This window comes from Micropterus salmoides, unplaced genomic scaffold, assembly GCF_014851395.1.
Source record: "Micropterus salmoides isolate LMB-PRFRI ecotype aquatic unplaced genomic scaffold, ASM1485139v1 Ms_hic_scaffold_14, whole genome shotgun sequence".
Classification (NCBI taxonomy): domain Eukaryota; kingdom Metazoa; phylum Chordata; class Actinopteri; order Centrarchiformes; family Centrarchidae; genus Micropterus; species Micropterus salmoides.
The window spans coordinates 29,868,708-29,896,703 of NW_024040485.1; the positions used below are offsets into that span (position 1 = coordinate 29,868,708).

The following is a 27,996-nucleotide window of genomic DNA, read 5'->3' on the forward strand; positions in this document are numbered from 1 at the left end:
TAAAGACCATATGAAGGATGTTTATCAAAAGACTGGTTTGTTTCTTTATATTTTGAAGTTAAGACAACAGATGAACAGAAAGCCCAGTGTGTCCTAAAGATAGTCTACCTTCACATTATCCGGGCAGTAGGTGCTCAGTAAATAGATTTAGTAGCATGCCGGGTAAATGGTCAGGACCTCCGTCAGATGGAGTGCATTGTGATATAAAGAGGCGTGAAGCTGTTTATGCTTCTGGTACTTCAGATAAACATATCGCTACAGAGCAGGAACTGTCTGCAAAACTATTTTACTGATGACTAATTTGAGCAAGCACTTGGGGTCATTTTGATTGTTTACCTTTAGTAGTGATGATGCTACCACTACTTACAAAATCAGATGTACTTTTAAGAGCAATTCTAGGTGAGAGGAAACAAGATTAGAGGGATTATGTTGACAGGTAGGAGGTAAAGACAGTGACCACAGGTTGACCTTTGACATTAGAGATAGAAGGAAAACATTACATGGTTCAAATTAATGTTGTAAGGCCTTACATTGCTAGCAGCAGGCTTTTGTGTAGCACCGATATTAATGGGACCTTTGGTACCAGTGGTTTGTGTAAAGGGGTTGAGGTGCGAGGTTACAGTTAAGACTTCAGAGTCTTGGTGCCCTGCAGGACTGGCAGCAGGCCTTTCTGTAGTACCAATGGGAACACAGTTTCACCTTTAGGACTAGGGCACAGTTGGCTGTTGGTCTGTCTTGGCAGGAGTCGTCTACTGCTACTGATGCGGCCGGTGCTGCTGCTGGATAAAACACACAAAAGCCACTAAAAAAGTCTGAAATATATGGAAAGAGGCAAAAGTGCAAATGCTCCATTCAAGGTGAGGCACGGCAGGGAAATTTTGAGATTTTGGGCTACTTAGCTTCCTTAACATGTCTTCTTTCAGACTAGTGGAAAGAAAACATCTAAAATATACATTTAGTAGTTTATCTTACTACAGTTTGTCTCTGTGCGTCTGTAGATTTCTACTAAAAGTTAGTATTTCTAATGTAACACGTGCTACCGCTATCGCTGTCTTACCCATATCATTACCGGTACCGGTTGTTGTTGTTAAGGAGTTGATTTGATATTCAGTATGAAAATTCTGATTTTCAATGAAAAGTGTAGAATTGCACTATATTAACTATATTCTGAAGGTTTTTACAGAGAGGTTTATTTATATATCATTCATAGCCTGAATTAGAGAAAATTTTATTCACCAAAACAGGTCAGGTTTTTTTATGCCTGTTGATAGTATTTTCTGATTTATGGAGTCATAATAAGAGATATCCAACACCCCTCTATAAAAACATTTGAGTCTAATATATCAACAAAATAAAACAATAATTTGGATCTGACTTAATCCAGTGTTCAGATTTCAGTTCTTGAAAAAATATGCAAATTAGCACATATTTTATTAGATACTGCCTAATTTGCATATTCAAACACAACATTTCAGAAAACCTGTAACGCAAAAAATACTGTCTTAATGTAATTAATAACCTAGGAAAGTTTCATGGTGATATCTAGTTAAATTTTTTTACCCCATTCCCCTGCAGCGTCTCAAGAAACACTTTATCACAGGGACACATCTAGGACTTAGTTTATCCTATATCTCTAGCTCCTCCTGTCCTTTCAAGGAGGCGTAAATTGCTTCGCCTACATTAACTTTGCACACTGTGTTTGTTTCTGTACCTGGTGCTTCGGTCGGACAACTCTGGATTTCACAACTCTGTCTGGCTTCTGGCTTGAGGGCAGAGTCACAGCTGTGGCCCCTGGTTACCAGCTCCTCCCCCTGGTAACACTTCACTTCTCGAACCTGGACACCACTCCCACAGGTCTTACTGCACTGAGGGGGCATGGGAGGACAGGACTTTTTATGTTTCTGTACATATTATTGATGATCAGGCTACAGTGCCGACAGACACTCTCACTGAAGATGCGGGACATTTTACCCCGAGCCCTGGTTTGAGATCACTGTAGTGGTGAACTGGCTGGTCGATGCATCAGTATGCAGACAGACAGACTGTTACCTGAGACCAGGATGTGGTGAACCATTTGGAGCAGGGTCTCTGGAAGCAGGAGGAGCTGGTCTCTGGTTTATTGGTTGGGTCACAACTGCTGTCTGGAAACTCTTTGAACACACCGCCTTCCAGCCCAGCACATACCACCTGACGCTGACGCACTCCGCGCCCACAAGTAGCATTACACTGGCACACACAAACAAAGAAAATATATATATGATTTGGCTTATCTTAAAGAGATTTCCCCCAGCAGCCAAAATATGGTCTCCAAAGACCTCTAAAAGTGCACCACACTTACTGTGCTTTCAGACCAAATGCGAAGTGAGCATTGAGGGCTGCGCGATACAAACAAAGTCAATGTAAAGACGCGGAAAGACACGATTTCCTGTCGGCGGCAATGCGTTAGCATTGAGATTGTCCGGACATCACCAACAGTTTCAGAGTGTTGCTTGAAGAGGACCAGGCAGAGCGGAGGGACAGAGTCTCTGCCGACCGACAGATACTGCTGAGTGACAGGGAGCTGTGGAGGAGAGAGTCGGGGGCAGCGCCGGAGCTTTTGGACAAATAAACACCTACAGTTGGACCGGATCTGGCTGCTACAACTGCGCCGTTTAGCGGTGGAAGGGGCTCAGAGTTAACTGCTTTTATTAAAATTAATTTAAATTTTTGGGATTAAAACATTAGTTTATCTTCAGTCGTGCTTCTCAGCAGTGAGCCACCGTGTGTTTCTGACACTGTTATTATAGTGTCGGTGGGAAACTACTATTTACAGTTTAGACCTAAGACAGACTTTATTGTCATTCAACTGCACATTCACAATGTACATTTGAGATTTCGTTGCAAGGCAAGTTAAAGAAAAAACAGTATAAATATAAGTATATGCAATATAAAATAGAATAAAAATGTATAAAATAAACAGAAACCGAATTTGTCAGGAATGTAGGACAATATGAATAGTGCAAATATTTGTAGCACCAGGATGTATTGTAACAGCAAAACGGACGATAGTGTGATAGTGCAGATAGTGCAGTTACTCAGTTCAGTGTCCATGTAAAGTGACTAGTGTCGTATGTATGGGAGGGGGGATTAATGGGAGTTTAGTAGTCTTATGACGTGGCAGATGAAGCTGTTGTGGAATCTGGTTGTTCTGCATTTGATGCTGAACCTCTTGCCAGAGGGCAGCAGGGAGAACAGTCCGTGGCGGGGGTGGGAGGGGTCTTTTGTGATTGTTTGAGCCCTGGTCAGGCAGCGTCTGCGAGCACTGTCAAGGACAGAAGGAAGTAATTCTCTCCGCTGTCCTCACTACTCTCTCTACGCAATTCCAGTCTGAGGCATTGCAGGTCCCAAACCAGAGAGAGATGCAGCTGGTCGGCGTGCTCTCTACTGTCCCTCTGTAGAAAGTGGTGAGGATGGGAGGGGGGAGGTTTGCTCTTCTCATCCAACGCAGAAAGTCCTCTCTTCACAAGAGCAGAGGTGTGGAGGGACCAGGTCACAGTGTCTGTGATCCACACCCCCAGGAACTTGATGCTGCTGTCCCGCTCCACTGCGGCAGCGTTGTTGATGAGGAGGGGGGGGGGTTACTTGGCTGATTTTTCAAGTCAACGACAATCTCTTTTGTTTGACATTCAGGATTAGATTGTTTGTGTCACACAAGTCTACCAAGTTTTTCACCTCCTCTCTGTAGGCCAGTTCGTTGTTGTCCCTGATGAGACCCACCACCTGTCGTGTCATCCGCATACTTAATGATGTGGTTCGTACTACTTGCGGCAGTCATGGGTCATGAGGGTGAAGAGCAGTGGGCTCAGTACGCAGCCCTGGGGGGAGCCGGTGCTGAGGGAGATGACACTGGAGGTGTTTTTTCCAACCTGCACAGACTGGGGTCTGTCTCTGAGGAAATCCAGCAGCCAGGTACACAGGGGGGTGTTGAGTCTAAGGGGGGCAGTTTGCTCACCAGGTGCTTGGGGATGATTGTGTTGAATGCTGAGCTGAAGTCCAGAAACAGCATTTGCACGTGGGTATTTTTCTTCTCCAGGTGTTCCAGGCTCAGGTGGAGTGTGGGGGAGACGGCGTCCTCTGTGGAGCAAACTGAGTGGATCAAAAGGGGGGGGGGTTGGAGATGATGTGGTCCTTTGCCAGCCTCTCGAAGCACTTCATCATGATTGAAGTGAGTGTGACAGGGCGGTAATCGTTGAGTGATAAAATTGTGCGTTTTTTGGGCACTGGTATGATGGTGGCAGTCTTGAAACAGGATGGGTCGACAGCATGGGTCAGTGAGGTGTTAAATATGTCCGTGAGGACGTGAGCCAGCTGGTCAGCACAGTCTTTGAGCACCCGTATGTTACCGGGGCCTGCTGCTTTTCGTGCGTTGAGTCTCAGTGTCCTCCGGAAATCAGCTGTCTGCAGTCTGAGTGCCTGTTCATCTGGGTGAGGCGTGGATATCCTTACGGGAGTGTTGTTGAGTGCTTCAAACCGACCAAAGTAGTTACTGAGTGTTGAGGAAACCAGACAAAACATTGCTTGAAGAAAAGAAAGCGAGGAAGTTGAACTACCTGGTTCAGAAAATATGTGTATGTAACTTGACTCCAGCTATCGTTGTACTTTACTGTGAGCAAGATAGCATCGCACAGGCCTGATCGAGCCAAACTCCATTCAGAAAACAAGCATTTTAAAAGTTGTTTTTCTGCTCTCTTGCTGGAAGATCTAACAAAGCATGACTTCATTTGTTTAACAAATCAGCATCGTGTTGTAGTTATTTCGGCATCATTTTAATCCGTTTATTGCAATTAAATAACAGCAAAATGTTTACTTTGTTTTCACACCGCTGTCATAATTGCGAGTTGTGTTCATTATTGCATAGTGTGTGAACGCTCGGCGAGTCATCCAGGGATAAAACACCCGCGAGGATTAAATTCGTGTTTGGTCTGAATGCACACTTATATGGACGAGCCCTTTAGATGTTTACCTGTTGCCATTCCTGTTCGACCCAGTGGGGGGCGCAATCTCTGTCGCCACACGGATAGATGGCCAGCGGGCGCAGGGACTGGTCACACTGCTCCTCTGACATCACTACCCCACCCGACGATCGACACATCACTGCTCGCACCATCCTTCCCTCTCCACACACACCGGAGCACTGGAACATTTACAGACACGTTGAATTGAAACGTAAAACTGAAACTATTAATTTTATATTGAATGATAAAAATGATGATAAAAAGCTGCTGAAGCTGTGTGTGTGTGTTGTTAAACTCACAGGTCCCCAGTCAGAAACCGTCCATCTTCTGTCACAGGGCGGCCCTTCACACTCTTGACTTTCTATTGGCTGAGAGGACTGGTTGCATAGTCTCATTTCCAAGGAGCATCGCACCTCCCGAGTACGGACACCCCGAGAGCCACACCGAGCCGAGCACTGACACACACAGTGACAAACTCACACATATACAGTATATATACCCATACATGTGCAAGGATCACAAAAGCCTCCTCCAGGCATGTTCATTATACTAAAAAGGGGACCATGATGTTGTATAATGAAGAATACATAAGCAATCTAGTCAGAGATAAATGATCAACATGCAGAATACTATTGCTTAAGTTTTGTCTGTCTGAGTTACACCAGGCACTCATTGTTTCCTATGAAGTCATTATTCCTTTGGATGAGATGTTAAACTGAGGTTCTGACTCACTATGGTCATTAAAGATCCCAAGGCACTTGTCACAAAGAGTAGGGGGTTCCCCGGTGTCATGGCAAAATTCCCAACCTAGCTTTCTCCATCTGGCCATCTAATCATCCTCCACAGTAAAAGTTTCCCTCCCTCTCCGCCTAAATATTTGATTATATCTTAAAGTAGTGAGAGTACAGCTTGTATAACAGTGTAAATTTGTTGTCCCCTCAAAATGTATGAGGGAGTGTGAGAGCGATGACACCAAATTTAACACACCTGCTCCCCATTCACACCTGAGACCTTGTAACACTAACGAGTCACGTGACACCGGGGAGGGAAAATGGCTACCTGGGCCCAATTAGGACATTTTCACTTAGGGGTGTCCTCACCTTTGTTGCCAGCGGTTTAGACATTAACGGCTGTGTGATGTGTTATTTTGAGGGGACAGCAAATTTACACTGTTACACAAGCTGCACACTCACTACTTTACATTGTAGCAAAGTATCATTTCTTCAGTGTTGTCACATGAAAAGATATAATCAAATATTTACAAAAATGTGAGGGGTGAACTCACTTTTCTGAGATACTGTAAATATGATGCATTATTATTATCATTATCATTATTATCATTATTATTATTCTTCCAGTCTCACCTACCAACGCATTACGGTGTGGTGTTTAGCAGTCCTGGGGAGCCTCCGTTTTGAATTAATGCTTCTTAACTTTGAGAGAAACCAGCTGAGGTGTTGCAGACACCTGTTGCCTCCTAACTGCCTTGCTTTGGGGATGTCCTGGGGAACACCCAGCTGGGAAGACACCTCAGCATATGGTGCATGGATTAAACATCCCAGCTGGCTCAAGAGCACTTACATTAAAGGGAGCAGAAATCTGGGATTTGTGGCGTTCCCACTGACTCAAAAATGAACGATTGGATAGATGCAACATTAATCATAGTTGTTTTTTATTTTTTCAGTTTTAGGTATTAGATTTCAATTCCAGTTCAGTTTTATTTTATTTAAAATTTATTTTATTTAAAGTGAAAATATTTTCCCCAGTATTTGTAATTTTTGTTTGTTTGTCTCTGTTAATGACGACTGTTGTGAGCAGTCACAATGTATTGTGTTCTTTGCTGCTTTGTCCACAACAAAACTTCCCATGCACATCCCCACATCAGACACAATGCACTGTGGCTTGCTGTATTACCTCTGACCACTCTGCCACCTCCCACTGGGGTCCGCAGCTCTGGCCCAGACAGACCTTTCTATTGGCTGGTTTGTAAAGGTCATGTGACAGACACAGTGAATCGTAGACAGAAGAGTCAAGCCCGGGTGACAGCATCTTCCAGCAGCGCACAGTACGATACTGAACTCCCTCGCCGCACGTTCGAGAGCACTCACTCCAACCACTGGTCTCCCATCTGAGGACAAAGTGGTGAGACGGTGCAGCTGGTGAGGTCTTCAGCGAAATGTTAAACAGTTTCAGAAAACCATTTCAGTCACATTAAGAGATGTCATTCTTTCTTCTGCCTGTGTTTAAAATTTTTTACCTCAGTGTGAGGTTCTTGTTTGAGACACTTTGTGTAGAATTTAGATTTTGAGGTGCCATAGGCTCTTGTTTGTAGAAACATTAGACAATTCCAGTGAAACTTAGTAATCTACAGTATGTTATTTATGTTTCATTCAGCTGTCCCCGGGTCAGATCCGCGGTTGGGGATAATTTGTGTGCACAGCTGCCTGGCAGTGCCTTTTTTGCTTCTCAAATCCTACACAAATCCTTTCTAATTTTGCTAGAAAATACTTCTGAAAAATTCAAGACCTTAAAGGATAATTATGGTATTTTTAAACATACAACAGACTGAGCCTGTCAGCGGCAAAAATAAGCACGGCTGCCGGCTGAAGCAATCTACATTACATTTACATTTATTCATTTAGCTGACGCTTTTATCCAAAGCGACTTACAATTGCTGTACATGTCAGAGGTCAGGGTTAAGTGTCACACGCCTCTGGAGCAACGAGGGGTTTGTCTTGCGGTCAGGGACACAATGGTGGCTGTCACAGTGGGAATTTAACCCAGGTCTCCCACACCAAAGGCAAGCATCTTATCTATGCGCCATCACCACCCCTGCTCTACTCTACTATACTGCACAGATTCAAAACCTTTTGTACCCACACTGACACATGTGAAAATAGGGACATGGTTTAAAAATACTAAAATGATCCTTTATTTTATTATTTAAAAATTCCAAGATTTTTTGTTTGCTAAATTAGCAAGCATTTGTGTAGGATTTGAACATTTTTGACAACAATCCCTAGTTGTAGTACCAAAAAAAGACACTGATAGGCAGCAGTGCACGCAAATTACTCAACCACATTAATGGATTTGATTTGAGATACATAATCTTTGATTTTACAAGAAAAATGCCCAATTGATTAGTACTTGGATTAATTTGCTTGGTTTTTCCTTCAGGACTGAATTTATTTATGCACAACAGTCCTATGTTTAAGACCTCAGTAGATTCAAAGATGCAGATATACTGTAACTTTAATGTAGTACATAACTTTAACTTACAGACGTAGGTGTCATCTCACCTGACCTGACCTGATGTATTTGTTTTTCTGATCTCTCACACAAGAAAAGCACCACATCTTTGCCATTTGCAAATAAAACTGTGCCAGAGTTTGAATAATTTCACATCAGGCTTTTAGGTTACCAAACCAGTCAGTCAGTCAGTCAGTAGGTTAAATCCGTAAAAGGGTTGTACCTTGGAGGGCATTCCTTTCCAGTGCAGAACTCATGTGTGGGCTCCGGTCTGGTCAGAGAGTCACAGTAACTGTCATCGACTTCAGTACCATCATACCGTACACAAAGGGCATAGCTAGAAGTGATACCTGGCAATACAAACAGACACACACTGTTAACAGAGTGCACAGAGGAAATCATAGCATATAAACATAACGCAACACATAAATCGGCAGTGTCAGCCAATCAGATTTGTGTATTATCATATTGGTGTACTTTCATTTACCTGCTGTACAGGTTGAGCTGCATGGAGCGTAAGCAGAAACCTTCCAGCGATACATGTCTGCCAGACTAATATCTGGGTCCAGACCCACATCAAAGTCATTGCTAAAGAGAGACACACATAAACAGGCAGGCACATTTTTAAAACCATTTATTTTCTAGTTCATTTTCTAAATGTAACTAGGTTTGATTTAATTCATTTGCCCAAACTACTCAGCACTTAATTTTCCTATAAGATGTTTATTTTGTCATCAAGTGTTTGTTCTGACCGTAAAGAATAATTTGAAACCACATTTAACCACCTGGAGCCTTTAAACGTGAAAGAAACAATGATTTGACATTTATCCTGATAATTATCGATATTGAATGATTTAATTTTGATAACATTTTTTGGCGACAACGCCCATCCCTAAATGTATCAACTAGACTCACAGGCGAACCTCTACACCGTCATTAAAACATTGTTAGGACAGGACTAATCTTAATGTTTTTCAACATGAAATATCTAGATACTATACTCAGTAAATGAACGAGCCATTGAACATCACATGGCACAAATGTGCAGTGAATTATATCTCATATACCTCATACCTCTCTGTGTGGGCTGCTTGGACTGCAGACACCTGTTGCAGCTGTACCAAGATGGCGGTGCGTGTGTCTGAGTGTGTGCCAGATTCTGTGCGAGTAACAGAGTGTGTGTCAGTAACTGTGAGCGCGTCTGAGCGTAACTGTGGGTCTGTGGCAGACAGAGTTTCCACATGTGTCTCTGCTGGTGAATGTGAGTCAGTGAGGGTGTGTTTGACAGACTGTGTGAGAGAGCGCGTGTTTGAGTGCGTCTGGTTGTAATGTAAATCCTCCAGTAGCAGATAGGGGGCGTCTTCTGGCAGGGCTGCGGTGTGAACACTCACTTCACTACCTGCGAATGGATATAACAAAAACGTAGGGTTTTTAAAACATCCTGGTATTTTAAATATGTACCTGTCAAAGAGATTATAGTGAAATGATGTTATTTAAGACTGTATCGGATTTTCTTTTTTTGATTAGTTAAACCAAACTAATAATAGATTTTCTTTTTCTCTGTTTAAATGTCATTTTGGTCTCTTCTCTTCACATGGAAGTCAGAAGTTCAGGTACAGCTTCAGAACAACACACTGGAGTTGCTAGGGCCTGTTGAGTCTGTATGTTTGAATAAGGGGTAGTGTCTTTCCACCGCTTCATTCCCATCCTATCCAACCCCTATGTGTGGAGGATTTGCCATTCTGAAGCCTATCCCACAACAGTTAGTAGTGTAGCGGACCCTATGGGGGTAAATCGATGTCAGTATCCCTGTAAATGCACAGACTATGAGTCACAAATATACTTAATTTGTAAACCCAAACACAATCTACAAATACACTGAACAAAATTATAAACACTTTTGTTCATTCATCATGAGCTGAACTCAAAGATCTGAGACTTTCTCTATGTACACAAAAGGCCTATTTCTCTCAAATATTGTTCACAAATCTGTCAAAAATCTGTGTTAGTGAGCCGAGATGATCCAGCCACCTCAAGATGCTGGTCAGACAGCATGGGTATTCCACAGGTGTGCGTGAGTAATTTGCCCAACACTGCTGCTAGATACGCTGTATAAACTTATGTGCTGCAAAGACCGAGCTTTCTGCCCACTAGTTGCATCTCGGTGATGAGGTTGCACAGAAACCCGTCTATGGAAAAAAAGCTTGATTTGCCTTTCCTACCTGGTAACGGGAGAATTACAGTGTTGTCATCAGCAGAGGATGGCTCGTCAATCGAGTTGGAGGAACTTCCTGAATGAACAGTAAAAGAGAGATGACAATAAACACCACAACAATAAGAGGTTGGACAGAACAAAACAACATACTGAAGAAATGGCAGTTTAGATAAGATGAGATAGTGACTGGTTTCTGAAAGCGTCAGTGGGAGCTGCATCAGACAATTTCTATAACTTTCCAAGTCTGTGAAATGGCTTTCAACTGTCAAATCGTCCTGGACAATATACTTGCTATATTAGCTTGTCATTGACATATTATGTGGGCGTTACTGTAATCAGATTACTTTTGTCTGTAACGCAATAATGTGACGCGTTACTGTAACTTCAGTAATCACATTACAGTTACTAATAACAAAATCATCGCGTTACTTGCGCACTGGTTCTTGAACTATCCGCATAACGGGAGGAGAGAAAAATAAGTCAAACACCCCTTTTCATACGTGTTTGGCGTAACAATTTTCCGACCTCACTTTTGATTTTAGCGCCAGTTCACGAGGACGCAGAAATGGCAGAGCCGCTGAAGACGTCTTTCGAGGGGTGGAGGTATTGTATTAGTTTGGTGAAAGGACAGCGACCTCTGGTGCGCCTGTGGCGAGGCTCTTAAGCCAGGGCTGTCTTGCGCTGACTCAGACGAGGAACAGGTTGTCTGACAAACGATTTGAGAGACTCCTGCTCATCAGGTATAACCACTTCTTTGATAGGCATGTCCAGTAAGAGGAAAGATAGTTCAGCAAGTGAGCTACAGTAAGTTTGTTGTGTGGGTTTGGCCAAATTACATTTCATATGATATGTTTTTCCTTTGAAGTCTCATCGTCAGTTCATCATATTTGGTCATCATAGGTGATGTTACGCAGTAATCCAAGTAATGTAACTTGTAGTGTAAATAGTTACTTTCAGCAGTGAGTAATCTAGTAAAGTAAGGCATTACTTTAAAAAAAGTAACTAGTAATGTGTAATATATTACCTTTTTTGAGTAACTACAGTACCTCTTCACTGCTTATATGTCAGCTAATAAATAACAAGAAATTGCAGTATGGCAAGATATGTTTGAGGTCATTTAAGGTTCTCTAGTGTTCCCATTACATAGTTTAGAGAGTTTATTTTTTAACTGTAAAACATCCCACACAGTAAAGATCTTGGTCACAGTTCTTTAAAAAACATATGTAAAGAATTGTTTGCGCTATGTTATTATGAAAAAAAAACTATTTCATGATCAAACTTGCACCAAAAATGCAGAATCCGCTAACGCGTGCACAGGTGTGACACAGACCTACAAGTGCGCCATGAAAAGTTATTTTTCAAAGCAGTGGTAGTGGCTTTAGTCAAGATATCGTGCTCTGGATGTGTGTTGGACAGATGACAATACTATCCTTAAGATTTTGAAAAGCTATAACAAACCATATTTTATATATTTACTCCATGACTGATTATCTGTCAGCTGACTAATTAATTACCTTATCAGTTTTAGCACCGAAACACTGTCAATTTGCTTCTATGGACAAATGTGCTGTCAATAGTGGCGTGACGAGAATGAAACATGACGATATTTCTCGTCAAGCAACTGACACTTTTCTCACGCCGTCACGTCACACATCATCTCCAACCAGCTGACTGGCTGTACTAGTAAAAACTAAAGTTACCCCCCCATCTCACGCGGTGAGTCGCAGCCAGTTTGTGACCAAGCGGTAACGTAGCTGGTAGTTTTCCAATATAAACATCTAAAAACTGAGGCGCAACCTCGCTCTGTTTGGGACTGTGAGCTGCACTTCAACGGAGGTGCTGAAGTTAACGTGTGTGGATTTGTAGTGAGATTTCTGCCTGATCACAAGTGTTTTCGGTTAGTTCCGTTTTCCACAATCATCAGCCATCCTAACATACGGTCCCAAACGGGTTTATGTCTCTATCAGATGGTCTGAAAGGGGATGCAACCATATCAACAGAGCAGTGATTTTTGAATTCTCATTAAATGACGACGTTAGTCTCAGAATATCACAACTCTTTTCTCGACATGTCAGACATGTGGGAGAGATTTTGAATGTGCAGAAAGTTTTGAACCTGCAGAAACACATGAGCTATTAAACTTTAGGAGTTTATAACTAAATTAAAATGTAATAATTTATCCTTGAGGTGAAAAGGTGCCACAGTCACATTTAAAGAGGTTACTTCCCCAAACAAAAGACACAAAAGAGGAGGGAAACCATGACTCAGCAGGGAGGATATTACAGGAGAAGAGTTGATCTACAGGAGAAACAGATCTGAGAGCTGCACTGAATTATATTCTGTTAGAGTTTTAGATTTTGAATTGTCACCTGCAACCTGAATTTTGTTTCCCTTTACATTAATAAAAACATTTCTACCATAAATTGGTGCCGAAATAATTGACCAGAAAAATGTTAAAATCTCGTCTCAATCTCGTGAACCCAATATCGTGTCCCGTCTCGTGAGCTAAGTGTCTCGTCACACCCCTAGTTGTCAATTTTAAAAAGTAAAAAGCTCTATTATTAGCAGAAAGATCAATCTCGGACTCACGGTAGCCAGATGGCACTGGAGGTCCCTGTTCCTCAACATCATTATTGCTGAATACATGACTGGTGACGTCAGCCGGTCTGTAGACCAACATGTCGGCTTGCGGTGGGGGGCTGGGTGTCCTGATCTCCCATACGACGTCCTCCTCTTCTTCTTCTTCTTCTTCCTGCAGCTGAACATCGGATTGGCCATCAGCTCCCAGCTGGGTGTGGTAGTGATGGACAGATGTGACACTCCCTCTGCTGTGATTCGTCGCTCTTACATCCTCATTTACCTTGTTATCGGGGAGGTTAAGATGGGAGAGGGAGGGGCCTGTGGTGATGCCTTCTGCAGCTGTGATGTCATGAGATGTGCGGGGAACGGTGTACTCGTAGGTGATGTGGGGGAGCTTCCCATTCAGGTTGTAGTACTTCATGTCCAAAGAGAAAATCACAGATTAACCACTTCATACTGGAATTAAACTATAAAAATGAGACAAACATATTCCCGTCCTGTGTGTGTGTGTGCTCTACCATAACATTGACGCCCTGAAGTGTGGGCCCCTGGGCGATGATGTACTCCAGCCCGTCAGAGAATACATTGCTCGGACGTCGGTATTTAAACACTGTTCCTGCCACTCTGAAGTTTTGAGGATTGTCAAACACAGTGTTTCCGTTGAAGAAGAAATGCCCAGCTTCATCTGACAGAGCTGGATAGGAGAGGAAATGTCAGGGGGCGGGACTAAGACAGTGATATTCAAAACTGGGTCAGAACCCCCCAAAAGAATCGATAGAAAAAAGAATAATTTTAAGATAGTGGTACAATATCTGAGAGAGCCAGACCAGAAGATCAAAACGATCTATGGTCAGTTGGTGCAAATACAGACCCAGACAGCTCATCTCAAATGTATATATTAAATTATATAAAACTTTATAATAATAAAAACACCTAGAACTACTACTGATTTAAATCTGTTGATTGTCAGTTTATTGACCTTAAAGTTGTAGGTTCTCACCCAGGATGTTCTCCGTCTTGTGTCTCTCTATGATCTGAAGGTCTGAAGCTCCAGCTGGGATGTTGGTGATGAACACGTAGCCTGATGAGAAAAACACCCACATTAAACACAGGCACAGTGGACTGTTGTAAATTAACTGTCATCAGCGAGGCTAAAATGTTCCAAACAAATGTTTTTGTTGGACACAACCAGGATAAAACGCACCATTTCAGTTCTAGCTTTACTGGAACTCTTGTTCTTTCCTTAAAAAAGTTGCTTTGACTTGGAAAGCCGTTTTTTGTGAGATCAGGCGAGTGCACATTTCTTGAATGAAAACTGTGATGAAATATATTCGCCAACAACCTTATGAGAGAACACTGATTTCATTCAACACTTACTAAACTAAACACTGACTAAATCTCCATAGAGCAAAATAAAAACTATAACGAAATCTCTCTTTATTTTCAAGGAGAAGAAATTACATTCACGTAATCCAAATCTCCTTCTTCTCACTGGCTGCACATTTCACATATCCTGCATGCCTGAATCATCTTCCCGGTGATTTTGCACACTAGTAGCGCTTCGCCAACATGGCCAAAAGCCTGGAGCTAGCTGCACGCTACATCTGTAGGAGCTTGGCCAATGTGAGACAGTCAAGGGGAAACAACATTGTGACAACAACAGGGCAACGTTAGTAAAAAACAGGTTGACATTTCGTCCCACTTCAAATATAATGCTGTGGAGAGAAAAGTGTTTGGAGTAATGACATTATGAGGAGAGAAGCCCTGCAGCTAAAATGTAGCTGGAAGGAACACTACAAACCTGAAGAGACACGTTTTGTATTAGTGGTGGAAACTGGGTGGAAACGCCGTTCCAGGAGGAAAAGTCAGGAGGGAATGGCGTTCCTGCTCAGATTTCTAAAATCCATTCAATGTTTTTCACAGGAGGAAATCAGTTATAGCTGATTTACACTGTGTTCATGAAACGAATATAAACAATCAGTTAGCTAAACTTCAAGCGCGCCTTTAGGATGTAAAAACCTTGTAGTTATTATACTGGGGCACAAACACCTCCGAGAATCATTATCTGGCCTCCAGCTCCACAGTGAGGAATCTCTGAGTTATCCTCGGACCTTTAACTCTCAAATTAAACAAACTCTAAAGACCGCCTTTTTTCTACGATACTAGAAGACGTTTCGTCCCTCATCCAAGAGACTTCTTCAGTTCCGAACTGAGTCCGGTTGTCCTTGACCACAACCTTTGTTGGTCTCCCTTTATATGCAACCTCATCCCTTTAATGCATGTTACTAACTCGACTTCTTCCCTCTCCTGTAGTTTTGTGCTTTCTCGTCCCTCTCCTCTCTCCCTCTGTAACTTTCTGCAGGTGTTTCTGTCTCTGGACCTGTGTGGTCTGAATCTGTGGTTGCAGGCTTCCTAAAGCCCCCATGCTCCTGCTCGACACCCGCTACTACAAATATTGTTATAGTCCTACAATTATTCTCATTATTATTACTATTATTCGTTTTCATTGAAATTTGTATTATTACTACTACCATTATTATTATTATTTTGGTTATTATTATTATTACTGTGTGTCGTCACTCCTCCAGCTCTCTGCCCTTCCGCCCATCCGGTCGAGGCAGAAGTCCGCCCAACTTTATGGTTCTGTTCAAGGTTTCTACCAGTTAAAAGGGAGTTTTACCTTACCTGTGTCGCCAAGTGCACGCTCATGGTGGGAACTGTTGGGTCTTGATGTAATAATATTACAAAGAGTACAGTCTAGACCTGCTCTATATGGAAAGTGCAATGAGATAACTTCTGGTGTCAATTGGCACCATACAAATACAATTGAACTGAATTGAAAACAATTTCAGAATAAAATAATAAATAACATTTTAGTGAAATAGTCTTAGTGAAGCTATAAATCATAAATCAGTTTCAGGACTTGACATCAAGACATTCTGCAAGAAACGCATCATGAACATTAATTATAGAGACATTTGATGAGAGGGCTGCTGCAGGCCTAAATAACTGTTTACTCCAATAACAAAAGAAACAGCAGGTGACTTAGAAGTAAAACAGACTTTAGACTGTGGATCCAGCATATTTAGTATTGCTGTGCAACGAAATTCAACACCAGATATCTTGACTTTAATCATTAAGTGTGTTTGTGTGTGTGTGTGTGTTACCTAACTGTGTGAGTGCCTTCCTGTATGATCCAGAGATGCGCTGGCATGACGACCCGTTGCCTCCACATACTCCACACCTGTCCACTGCCTTACTGCTGTACAGCTCCCCATCACAGCCCACAGGCTGAAGGAGAGGAGAAATTCAATTCTTAGTTCATCCAGCCAGTGAATATGAATCAGTCATTCTTACAGAATATTTTTTGGAGGGGGGGGGGGGGGGGGGTTACCTGACATATTCCCTCTATACAGACTCCATGGTATTTGGTATCGTGGCAGAAGGTGCCATCGTGGGCAGGAACTAGCAGCTGCCGCTCACCACTGATGGTTGTGCACTGCAGGTCACATGGCTTATTGGAGATGCTGATGTAATCAGCTACACAGGAAATTACATATTTAAACAGATATTTACTTTACTGACATCACAACATAGGATTTATGTGCAACGAAAGTCTACGTAATTCAATTAGTGACATGTGGTTCTCGTTTGGTATTGCACAAATGCAAAGAAGCCTAGCGCAGCCTTAACTGAAGGTGTCAGATGAGTAAATTCAATCTTTTACATTTGCTGGACCTCGTAGGACTTAAATACTCCATTCAAGCAGTCACACTCAACGATTATTCAGCAATACTTTACTTTCATTTATTCAAGAAACTACGACATGCAAGTTGTGAACATTAATATCCAGTATAGACGGCTATTTAGAAGAGAGAGGTAATACCGAGGATTGATCCCTGAATGCACAAACAGGCAGACAGACAGATTTTATACCTGGGTACAGAGGTATCCACTGGTAGTATCTTCTTCCAAAGGCTTTAGAATTGAATTGGGAACACTGGTGCTGTTTGAAGCTAACACTGGGGCTGGGACAGGGCTGGAAAACACACACACACACACACACACACAAAAGAGTTTAACTTTTGTTCTAATTTCTTTCTAGTTAACATCTGCGTTCGAAGGTTAAAGGCTCAACATCAATACCTGGTTTGGACAGAGCTGGTACTGTTTAGGAGAGCCAACACAATATGAGCTGTTTATGTTCTGAGTGGTGGACAGCCTGAGAGGGAGACAGGATATGATTAATGTACTGTATTACATGGACTGCACACAAGATGAATAGAATAAAACAGTATATCTACATGTACACGGAAATCTTATATTGAATAAGGAATGGTTTTGCTGTAATTGAAATAGAAATTGTGATGGCCTCAAGTAACCTTTAGTCCACGAGAAGCTTTAGCAAGCTGTAAATGTCAAGACATTTTTATGATTGGTTTCATTATTAGCCAACTAGCTGCAGGCTCTATGTTTCACCACAGCAGTGGCTGTGATGGTGGCTGATTCGAATGGCTGTAAGGCAAAATGCAGATGCTTCAGTGCAGCACATGATGGCTCACTGAATGGTATGATCAGTATGAAAATGGCCGTCCCAGTCAACAGATCGCAACCCAACTGAACACCTGTGGGTTAGACAGCACTACAATCTTTGAGAAGGAACTTATATAATGGGTTTATACTGGGTTTTCCTTAATCACCTGTCTATTTGTATATCGTGGATGAAATATTATGAACAAAATATCTCGTAATGATAGTCAGGAATCAAAGCACAGGTACAAATTAAACTTAAAGGCTGAGCATGTGGGCTGACAGCTGAAGAGCCAGTGTGTGTTTGAAAATGAATGAAACAGGAAGAAATGTTACGCTCCACAAACTTCTTTTTCCAAAACCTTTCCTCTGGTATACAGTCTTACATCCCATCATCTCACCCACTCCTATTTGTGGAATAAACATTGATTCACTGACATTTAGCGCTCATAATGAAAAGTGACTTTCTGTAATGAGTAGCTAGAGCAGCTGCCACTGTGACCAAACAGTCCTTATATACACATCTCAGACACTTGGCACAAATTCACACACATTCAAAGTGCTTCATACTGACTAATGCAAATGTTATCCCCATTACTGTCTCGCATTGTATACATGGACTACTAAATAACGCAAAATTTATTACCATTACTTGCTCATTTGTTTTGCCATTTCACTCCTAAACTCCATCTTCTTTTTGTTGTGGTGAACGTTGCCCAACTTCAGAGAGCACTGTGAGACGCTCTTCTTTCCATTAAGGCTGCTTTTTAACCATTTTTTCAGCGGCTCCTTTTGCTTAATGTAAAATAAAGAGGTATACAGTAAATACTGTCTAAATCAATCAGTACACAATATTAGTTTTTTTTAATTTCCCTCAATACTCCACTGCTCCAATGTACACACCAACACTGGGTTGAACTTAAAGCTGCACAGATCTATATTTGTACATTAAAAGCTGGTCAATTGATAATGTGTCACTTTTTTGTCAGCGTATTGTTTTGGCTTTAGCTTTTCAATTTAGTTTGGAGTGAGATTTGGTGTTAGTGAGTAGGTGCATCAGGGCGGTCAGTCCTCAGGAACTTTGTTTAAAAGGTTCAGCAGCCAAATACACAATTTTAAAGCACATACAGGGTTATTAAAAATTGGACTCTCAGTAGAATCTGGAAGGTTCAGTGTGTAATATTTAGGAGGATCTATTGACAGAAATGCATTATAATATCCATAACTTTGTTTTCAGTGGTGTATAAAGACCTTACATAATGAACTGTTGCGTTTTATTATACTAGAATGAGACATTTCTATCTACATACACCGCGGGTCCTCTTATATGGACATCGCCTTGTTTCTACAGTAGTAGTAGTAGTATTAGTATTAGTCATAGTAGTGGTAGTAGTATAGTAGTCGTCTGGTTTATTAGAAGTAAGATGAGAAGTGAAATTTGGACAAATGGAGGACCAAACGTATTATTTAGCACAAGAGACGACAGAGCGTGTCGGCCACCGTAGCTTCACCTGCTCGCTTACAAAGGGAAGGGTGAGCAGTGACTGATGGTGCATTCATGTGGTGTCGGAATAATCAGAATCTATTTTTCCTCCTCAAATGTTTATTTTAAAAAGAGAATTAAAGTCTACATGGGACATAAAGTATACAGAACTTTGATTTCTGCAAAATCACATATATACATATTTTTAGTATACACAAGTGTGTATAATTTGTTTTCAGTCCATGTCTGCATGTTGTTCATATGCAAATGTAAATGCCTTTCTAGTCTTTGCGACTCCCACTCAAAGTGCTTTACACTACATCGCACTCACCATTCACACACTGAGCCTAAGTGCTCAAACAGAAACTAACATTCATACACTTTTTGGGGTTCAGTATTTGCCCAAGGACACTTCGACACGCAGCCTGGAGGAGCCGGGGATTGAACCGCCGACCTTCCGATTAACAGCACAAGAACACACACTGAAGTCAGAGTCGCAACTCGGGAAGTGGGACCATCGCAACCCTCACCACTAGATTTTTGTTCACATATATTGTTAAAAGTGGCATTTGGTGATTTGATTTTCAAATCTGTAGTACTCACCTCAAGGGCACAACATTGGTTTGAATGGTATAAGATGGCTATCCTGCTTAGTTTAAGAATTCTGCCACAAAAGTTGTAAATCAGATAAAGCTTCTTTCTCTCTGCACATTTAACCCAGAACCCTACTGAACATCACATGCTGCAGTATTCAATTAGGGATATAAGTTATATTTTGAAGAATAGAACTATGGCACATTATTTTATGGCACTAGCAACTACACTAGTATTTTATGGCCATTTGCAACTTCAATCACAACGTATAAGAAATGTTTAAAGAAGTCACACATTGTCATTTGTTTTATCAAGATCTGTTGATGCTTTATTGATGCTTGTATGTTGTTCCTCAAATGTATGTTGCTTTGGATAAAAATGTCTGCCAAATGAGTAAACGTAAGATCACTGTTTATGAAAGTGTTAGCTTTAGTTTAAGTCCAGCGTCACCATCTCATTTGACTTAAATTGAATAGCTTATATAGAAACATAATCCTTCATACCATCATGTATCTATCCTTTTACTGTTACGTTTTAAGATGATAAAAGACATCAATGAATCAGTAACAGAGATCAAGTTATCAAACTTGCTGTTGTTGACAAAGGTTAATTTTAAAATTACTACTACCAAATGGGCGTGTGGCGTCAGAGTGTGAAAAGCGTCAATTGCGCGAGTCTCCCGGTCAATGCGTGAAATTTGGCAGCCCTGATTTTACTGCCCACAAACACTGCTCTCAAGCTCTCAACGAGGCAAACCTGTTTGCAATTTATTGATATTCCCAAAGTCTTGAAAACTGTGCTGAATACTCATTTCAGCCAAGTACTCGCTCAACACTACTATCAATCTGTCTATATATACATATATAATAGGTGATATACAGTATGTCTTGTAGATATTGCCTTGAATCATGCATGGCAGAATTAAATGAGAAAGAAGAGTTGTCACTATCTGGGTAATTTTACTTTTTTTTTTTTTTTATGTTTTTGATTAACAGAAAAGTCCCAATGTGTTCCAAAATGTCCCAGATGTCCCAGAGAACTGGTTATGTTTACTTCACACAATTGATTTATTACTGATAAAAGCAAAATAATGTGATGGTATAGGCGTGGTACCATGGGGCCTGATGGATGGTAAAACTTTGTACAGGTCAAAAGTGGACGCTGTGAGGAACTAATTCATGGAAACTGCAGTCACTGCTGCTGTGTTTAGTTTGAAGTACATACATTTAGAGGAATGTGATAAACACAAGCTCACTTATGTATTTTTTTTGACAGTAAAAGGAGAAAGAATCTCTAAACCAGCTGATGGCAACACATCTGAAGGGTCTCAGAACTTCACGAGTTTGCAAAATTTTGCAAGAACAAGAAACACGTGTCTGCAAAAGCTGTAGCAAGAGAAATCTGTCGAAGAGTTTATGGTTAACATGATTGTAATTTTGTGTGTGTGTTTTGGGGAGGACCTACAGAACTCCAACATGGAGTTAATGCATCTGTCTTTCATTACCATGTTAACGTCACCCCCACACACCCCTCCTCTGTCTATTTATCTGTGTCGCTCTTTCTTCAGCCCATCCTCCAGCACTTTTTAGACGGTAAAGTAGGAGAGACAGCAGGAAGAGGTGAGTGGGAGGTCACTATGTGAGGGTGTCACATCTAATTGGTAGAAGGAGATGAGTGTAGGACAGGAGAGGAAGGGGGGGGGGCAAAAGGAGGTAAACGGGGCAGGGAGGAGAAGGAGGAGAAGAGTGTGTGGGGGGGGGGGGGGGGGGGGGGGGGAGAAGTTGAGTTAAAAGGGGTAAAAAAAATAGAAAGAGGAGTAAAAGGGGCATATGTGAGAGGAAAGCATGGGAAGGAGAGGAACAAAGACAGCATAAAGAAAGGGGGAGGAGGGGGAAGAAGGGGAGAGACAGAAGGCTGACTGTGAGGGCAGAGAGGCGTTAATCTTGGTTGACAGAAACTTCCGCAAGTCTGACAGGGGGAGGTCAAAGGTAACAAGATGGCTGCAAACACACATTTTCTGTCAACGCTCTGCCTAACTTCCCTCCATGTACAGCCATGTTCACTCTTCCACAGTGTGTTACTGCTGTGTGCATGTGTTTCCTGTGCATACACTGGGTGTAGGACGTGAATGAATCCTTCATACCCACGCTGGTTATTCTTTTTTAGTATTAAATTTGGCCCTAGTTTCCTGCCAGCACAAAGCCAGCAGTTCCACAAACTCAACTGCATTGCAATTGGCCTGAAACATGTTTCCTCATTACATAGGCAGGCTTAACATTACGCTCATCAACTCAACAAAAATGACGTGTAAATTCATATTTAAAAAAAAAAGAGGACATGGTCTACAACTGGGGTGATACATATTTTATCTAGAATGATGAATATTTGCATTTTGGGACTTCACAGTGCTTTATTGCTCATAGAAACTAGAGCCCGACTGATATTATCGGCTAATGACATTTAATTGGCATCAGCGTTTATACCAGCTGATATTTGATAAAGAAACAGTGTTGCGTAGTTTTCCCACCAGAGGGACCTCTGCAGCTCCCTCTGTTAACAACACTGCTGCACCAAAAGAAAACAATCAGCTGACCGGAGTCTACCGGAGCATGTAGAAACATCTAGAGGGCTACGTTAGCAGTGACTCGGCCTTTGTCACGTTAATTACATGACTTAAATAATTCTAATAAAAACAGACCCAATCACGTCTCCTCTTCTAAAAACATTCGTGACTTGCTAACCCTCCCGTTTTTCTTTGGCCTATCCCGGCTTCCTCCAGGCCCACCGTAGGTTTGATGTTACTTTATTTGGGTGTTGACAGACGTGATTGCAGATTTATTTCTGAAACAGTGTGGCAGCTCCGTGTTTATACTATGTTTATCTGTGGAGGAGCACTAACGTTACTGAGCCGTTCAACTACAGTTTCTGACGTATTCTAAATATTTAATGCGAGCCGCCTGTCTGCAGTTATAGTCACCTGTGGCTGTAGTTGAGTTGTTGAGACTGTAATCTATTTTATAAACATAATCCATTAGGGAAATATAGGTACAATAGCCCACATACAGAACAGCTTTCTATATCGGCCGGTTCTAAGTGTAGTTTGGACAGGAAAAGGGTCTGCTATCTAAATAATTTTCAAAATCAAAATATCAGCTCATAAATCAGCCCTTTTTCACCTTAATATCTGCATCGGCCCCCAAAAACCCATATTGGTCGGGCTCTAATAAACCTCAGCCGCACACCTCTTTGTCCAGTCCTGGTGCTTTTAAAGGAGATGGGTGAAGCTCCTGTGATTGACTGTTATTGCTCCCCCATCTCCACCTGCTGATTCTTCATTCCACCTACTTATAATGATATCAACCTCCAAGCTGTGCCTGGTTTGAGCTACTACAGGTGCTTAAATTAGTTCAGTCACACGCACTTGCACCCCGAGATTACTTGTGTTTAAGGTTGCACCCATTTTCCCTAGTGGCTGTCTCTCTCGTCCCCCTCTATAAGCGTTTGAATACAATACCTCTGTATGAGACAATGTCTCTCCTGACTCCTCACTCCTCCTCCACAGCTCCTGGAACAAGAGGACCAACTGGACCACTCCCCCCACCACTGAAACACCTCCTCCTGGGAGAAAATATAAACAGTCAGAGAAAAAAAAAGGATGTAATTTCCACCAGGGAAAGGCTTAACATTTGAAATCGCAGCTTGAGAGCTGTAGTTAGTGATCACACTGGTGCTGAAGTTTAACCAGCCAGTACCTTGTTGCTGGTCTGTTTGACATTCTGACTCCCAGAGCTGTGTGATTGTAGATGGATGTTACGCTGCTCCACCCTCCCTTCACTTCTGTCCTGGCAGACAGACACCACATACACAAACACAAACACATACACATGAACATGAAACACATTTACTGCGTGACCTATACTGGGCCGGAAATCTAAATGTAGTTGAACTGACCCTTTAATACACTGGTGAAAGTAACCCTAACCGTCTTTGTGTTTTCCACTGAACCTGCACACGAGTTAAAATACAGTCTGAGTTTAGGGTTTGAAAAGAACCACGTCTATTTATTTTCAGCATGCTAAGAAGAAAATTTGATAACTGATAATTAAGTAGCATAGGTGTACTGTTTGACCTGTGTGTAGCTATCCATCAGGTACAAAATTAATGTTGCACTCATGGTCAAACTGTGCCCAACACACTTGGCTGTCAGTTTAATAGGACATTAGGGGCAACGCCCTCCTGGCAGGTCTTCCAGCTTGTGCAGTGAAACCCCTACAAATGGTTCAGAACGCAGCAGTGCGTCTGCTTTTTGATCAGCCCAAAAGGACTCGTGTCACTCCATTACTGTGTGACCTCCACCGGGTCCCCGTGGCCTCCAGAATCAGGTTCAGAATCATCTACCTAAACTCCATAATACAAGTTTACGTTCCTTCTTGGCCGCTACGCTCCTCCCTTCACACAAAGCAATCTCTGACTGAAGAACTAACATGTTTTTGGTGGTGGGGGAAACCAGACAGACACGGGGAGAACATGCAAACTCCACACAGGACGACTTGCTGTGAGCCCACAGTGCTATCCACTGGACCACCGTGGCCACATTAGCATTTTTTTGAAGCAAGAAGGTTGATTGGTACTTTCTTGACCTGTTTTTTGTGACTCCGGGTGTGAAAGAAAAAAGCAAAAGCAAGTAAGTGTAGTGTTTGGACACCACTTTTAAGCACAATTAGTGTTAATATGAAATCTAAAATGGACTGATCAACCGCATCAAGCAAGAAGAGGAAGTTTGGTTTTCTACATACAATAAGGATTTGATTCCTTCAAGTACGGTTTGGTGGTATTTTTTAATCCCTCAACCAACCAACAAACAAACACTGACACACACATGAGGCTCAAAGTCCCACTACTGTGTTGTCTCAACAGGGTCCTAAACAAGCCCACACAGGCTCCTTACTCTGTCAGATTACCCTCTGGCTAATTCACCACATAAACCCACACACTGTGTGTGTGTGTGTGTGTGTGTGTGTGTGTATTTGAGAGCTGATAATAGACCGTAACAGTTGTTTACTATCAAAGCTATCACAATCAAAGTGTTTCTAGGACGGTTCCTAGAACGGTGGGTCAGACACAGCTTTGTGTTTGGTGGGATGACGCACTGCAATGCCAGTGCACTTTCATGGTTCAGTGACTGAAGAAAGGGCTGGAGATCACCTGTGCAAATACAAGTCTGTTGGATTGCAAAAAGCCAGTGTAAAAGAGGTCTGTACAAAAGGAACATTTACACCTCTTGCCGGGTAAGGTTAGCGGGTTGGATGTGGTATGGCTGAGGAAACTCTCACATGATCACCTGTAAGGTGTATATTCCTTTCAATGTAATGTCACTACAGCTGTTGGACAGACTATGCTGAATGTTTATGATAGAAATCAATACAGAATTGATCATTTATAACAGTGTTGTTTTTACAGTTGTTTATTTTTAAACTGTACTGCTTGGTATGTATCTTTTTGTTTGTTTGTTTATGTGTTTAAGTTTAAAAAAGATGAAAGATTTTTTTTTGTTTTTATCTAAAATGTCGGTATAATTTTTAGCCTGAAAGTCCCCATTCTCTGCAGCACGTAAATGTATTTAATTTACGCTAAAGCATGATTGGGCTAGTTTGCTATAGTGTCTCTTCAATATTAGGCTTGAATCAAAAAAGTTTACACATTTAAATATGAATAAACATTATTATATAGTACGTCTGGCCTGTTGCCCGATACACATCTGAAGCCCTTTGCAGTGCACAACCATTAACCTGCATTAAGTGTACATGCAGTTGAATTAAGCAATTCATCCCTCCACATCTTCATAGGAAAAATAACAGCCGCTATTTCAAACTAAAGTGATGTTACCACCATAAATTCAAACCTTTAAATAGAAAGAATTACCTCACTGTTGCTATGGTGCATGACGTTTGTGTGTAATAATGTTCAAAGAGTGCTTTAGCACTGTTGGAAGACGATGTCTTTCAATAGCCTTTGCCAAAAAGGGATTATAGATGTCACGGCAGTTGTTGTGCGCACTACAAAACTTTCCTTTTTTAACTTTTGCCATCAATTTTATGTGTAGTCAGCTTCACCCACAAAACCCAGAACTCTTTTAAGATCACTACAGTTTGCGTTTTTTCTTTCACTGGCAAGAATGAATGGACTGAATCGCGGTGCTAATCAGAGAAATATGGGGCATTTAATAGGCTATCTCTGGGGCATTAATGTTCAGTCCATTCATGTGCACAGAAACCAAATAGTGTGTATGGTTTAGAAGAAGAGCTGCGAGCGCTGGTGGTTACCACAGCTGCGAAAGAGTCTGCAAACAATTGTTTGCACAGCCTTCGGTAATGCATCTGTTTAGAGTTTCAACCATGAGACCCCAGGACACGCTGATAGGCTGGCTAGCTGCTGGCTGTCACCATGTTGTCTCCTTCACTCAGTCGAACAGTCAGACTGTGTAAGCCTTTCTGTCAGGCTGCAGATCAATCCGTTGTGAAACGGTCAGTCCGTGCTGTCACTTTATGAAGGCAGAGATGTTGTCTATCCTGCGGATAGACCGGAGTCGCATGTTTGCTTCCTAACAGTTAATGTTCATTTAACAGACTCACTTGGCCACATGAAGAAAGACAAATTAAAGGGCTTTGTAGTTTAAAGTATTGCCTTTAGAGGGGATGGGCGAGGATAAAATCATCGAGTTTTCTAAGTGCGTGTCTGACCATCTAGTTATATTGTTAGATGAAACTTGGTTACCTAAATGTCGGATTTAAGAGTGGGCCTCAACAAGTACAGAAAGGAAAGCTTTCCCCCCCAATAATCAGAGAAGGGTCGTTATTCAATAATCAAGCTAGAGTGAAGCATTTATTTCTCATACAAAAGAGAAATATGAAGCTACAAAGTAAAGGGGAGTCCTGATGAGACAAACAAGTATTTACAGACAACATAATGTGAACATTTTAAGTTACACACATAAATTTAGGGCTGTGTAGTTTGAATATTGCCTTTAGAGGCGATTTGCGAGGATTAAATCAACAAAACAGTGAAATTCTGCACGTGGACCAATGCTGCTCAAACTGCTCATCGAGTTTTGTCAGTGTGTGGCTGACCATCCAGTTATATTGTAATTTGAGTAAGTTACTGTTAAATGTAACTAAGTTACTATATTAGCCTAAATGTCCAATTTATGAGTAGGGGCTGAACAAGTACAGTAAGGAAAGCTTTTCCTCCAATAATCAAGCTAGAGTGAAGCATTTATTTCTAATACAGAACAGAAATATAAAGCTAGAGAATTGAAGGGGAGTCCTGGGGAGACAAACACAAGTATTTGTATTACAAGTATTACAACATGATGTGAAAACTGTGAGTAACACACAGAAATTAACCTGTTAATTCACATTTACCACCATCTTGTCTGACTTATGAACCTTGAATGTAGCTTATGCACACATCCAGTAGACAAAGTGGTCAAGTTCAACACAAGCTTCTTTTTTTTAGCTGCACCATCACAAACAAACAGGCAAGCTGAATGGGGGGGAAGCAGTAAGTCAGTCCAAACAAGGAACACCCCCCCTCAGAAAGGAGCCTCTGTCAGTCTGGGTTGAGATTAACCATTTTAACAGGTCCCGTTCATTTGATGTGGTTTGTTTCACAAAAGTTAGATAAGTTTCTTTTGGGTGACGCCAATTTAAAATTTACACAAATTATGTCATTTCTCTGCTGCTCTTTTTTGGTCTAATGTAAACAACCGTCGCGTTAATTCGCCAAACTATGAACTTTTCCAGGAGGATCGTGGAACAGTTTTTTTTTTTTTTTGTAACAATCAGCTCACCTTCACAAAACTTTCACAATTAGGCTACACTACGGTTAACTGAAATGGGGAGGGGGGTCCGAACAACTCTTTAAGGACTGACGTTTAATTTAGTCCTTACTAGTTTAATTATCGCTGGAAAAATGTCTCCAATAATTAACTTAAGGTGAAATCTAAAGAGTGCCCTTGACGATAAGCAGGGCAGATCAAAGTGACAGACTTTTGAGTACTACTCCGGAGCAAACTACCCCGGTCGTAACGTTTCTGCAAACGGACACAGAGACACGGAGACGTTAACAAACACCGCGAGCTATTTAAGTTACCTTAACGGGCCAGTTGTTCGTTACCGGTAGGACCGCGAGGTGTAGCAGGAGAAAGGAGCAAACCGGGAGAGCTGAGCCTCCGTTGCCGAACATGGTTCATTCATGTCACGGACCGACAACACTTCCCCTCCCCTCTCTCCTCTCCCCTGCTCACTCCTCTGCCTCTGCCCTCCTTCCTCCTCCGATTTCGACCCCCTTTT

The 27,996-nt window shown here is 41.7% G+C and overlaps 1 protein-coding gene across 4 annotated transcripts; it reads right to left on the reverse strand.

Annotated features, from left to right (window-relative positions):
• Positions 1–16: 16 nt before the first annotated feature.
• Positions 17–27,965, reverse strand: si:ch211-267e7.3 (ADAMTS-like protein 2). Of its 4 annotated transcripts, XM_038718949.1 has the most exons (21): positions 27,797–27,965; positions 23,398–23,487; positions 23,160–23,263; positions 17,185–17,260; positions 16,975–17,077; positions 16,433–16,578; positions 16,206–16,329; positions 14,039–14,119; positions 13,557–13,732; positions 13,319–13,453; positions 13,048–13,216; positions 10,466–10,534; positions 9,318–9,642; positions 8,731–8,831; positions 8,467–8,593; positions 6,909–7,122; positions 5,294–5,449; positions 5,003–5,173; positions 2,050–2,226; positions 1,712–1,865; positions 17–779 (listed from the first exon to the last, which is right to left on the reverse strand). In XM_038718949.1, the coding sequence occupies exons 1-21, from the start codon at positions 27,887–27,889 to the stop codon at positions 631–633; spliced, it is 2,940 nt and encodes a 979-aa protein (XP_038574877.1). In that variant the 5' UTR covers positions 27,890–27,965; the 3' UTR covers positions 17–630. The 4 variants fall into 4 exon arrangements, with proteins under 4 accessions (XP_038574877.1, XP_038574876.1, XP_038574875.1 ...); XM_038718948.1 differs by having other exon boundaries at positions 17–776; positions 13,048–13,453; XM_038718947.1 differs by having other exon boundaries at positions 13,048–13,453.
• Between the last annotated feature and the right edge of the window lie 31 nt (positions 27,966–27,996).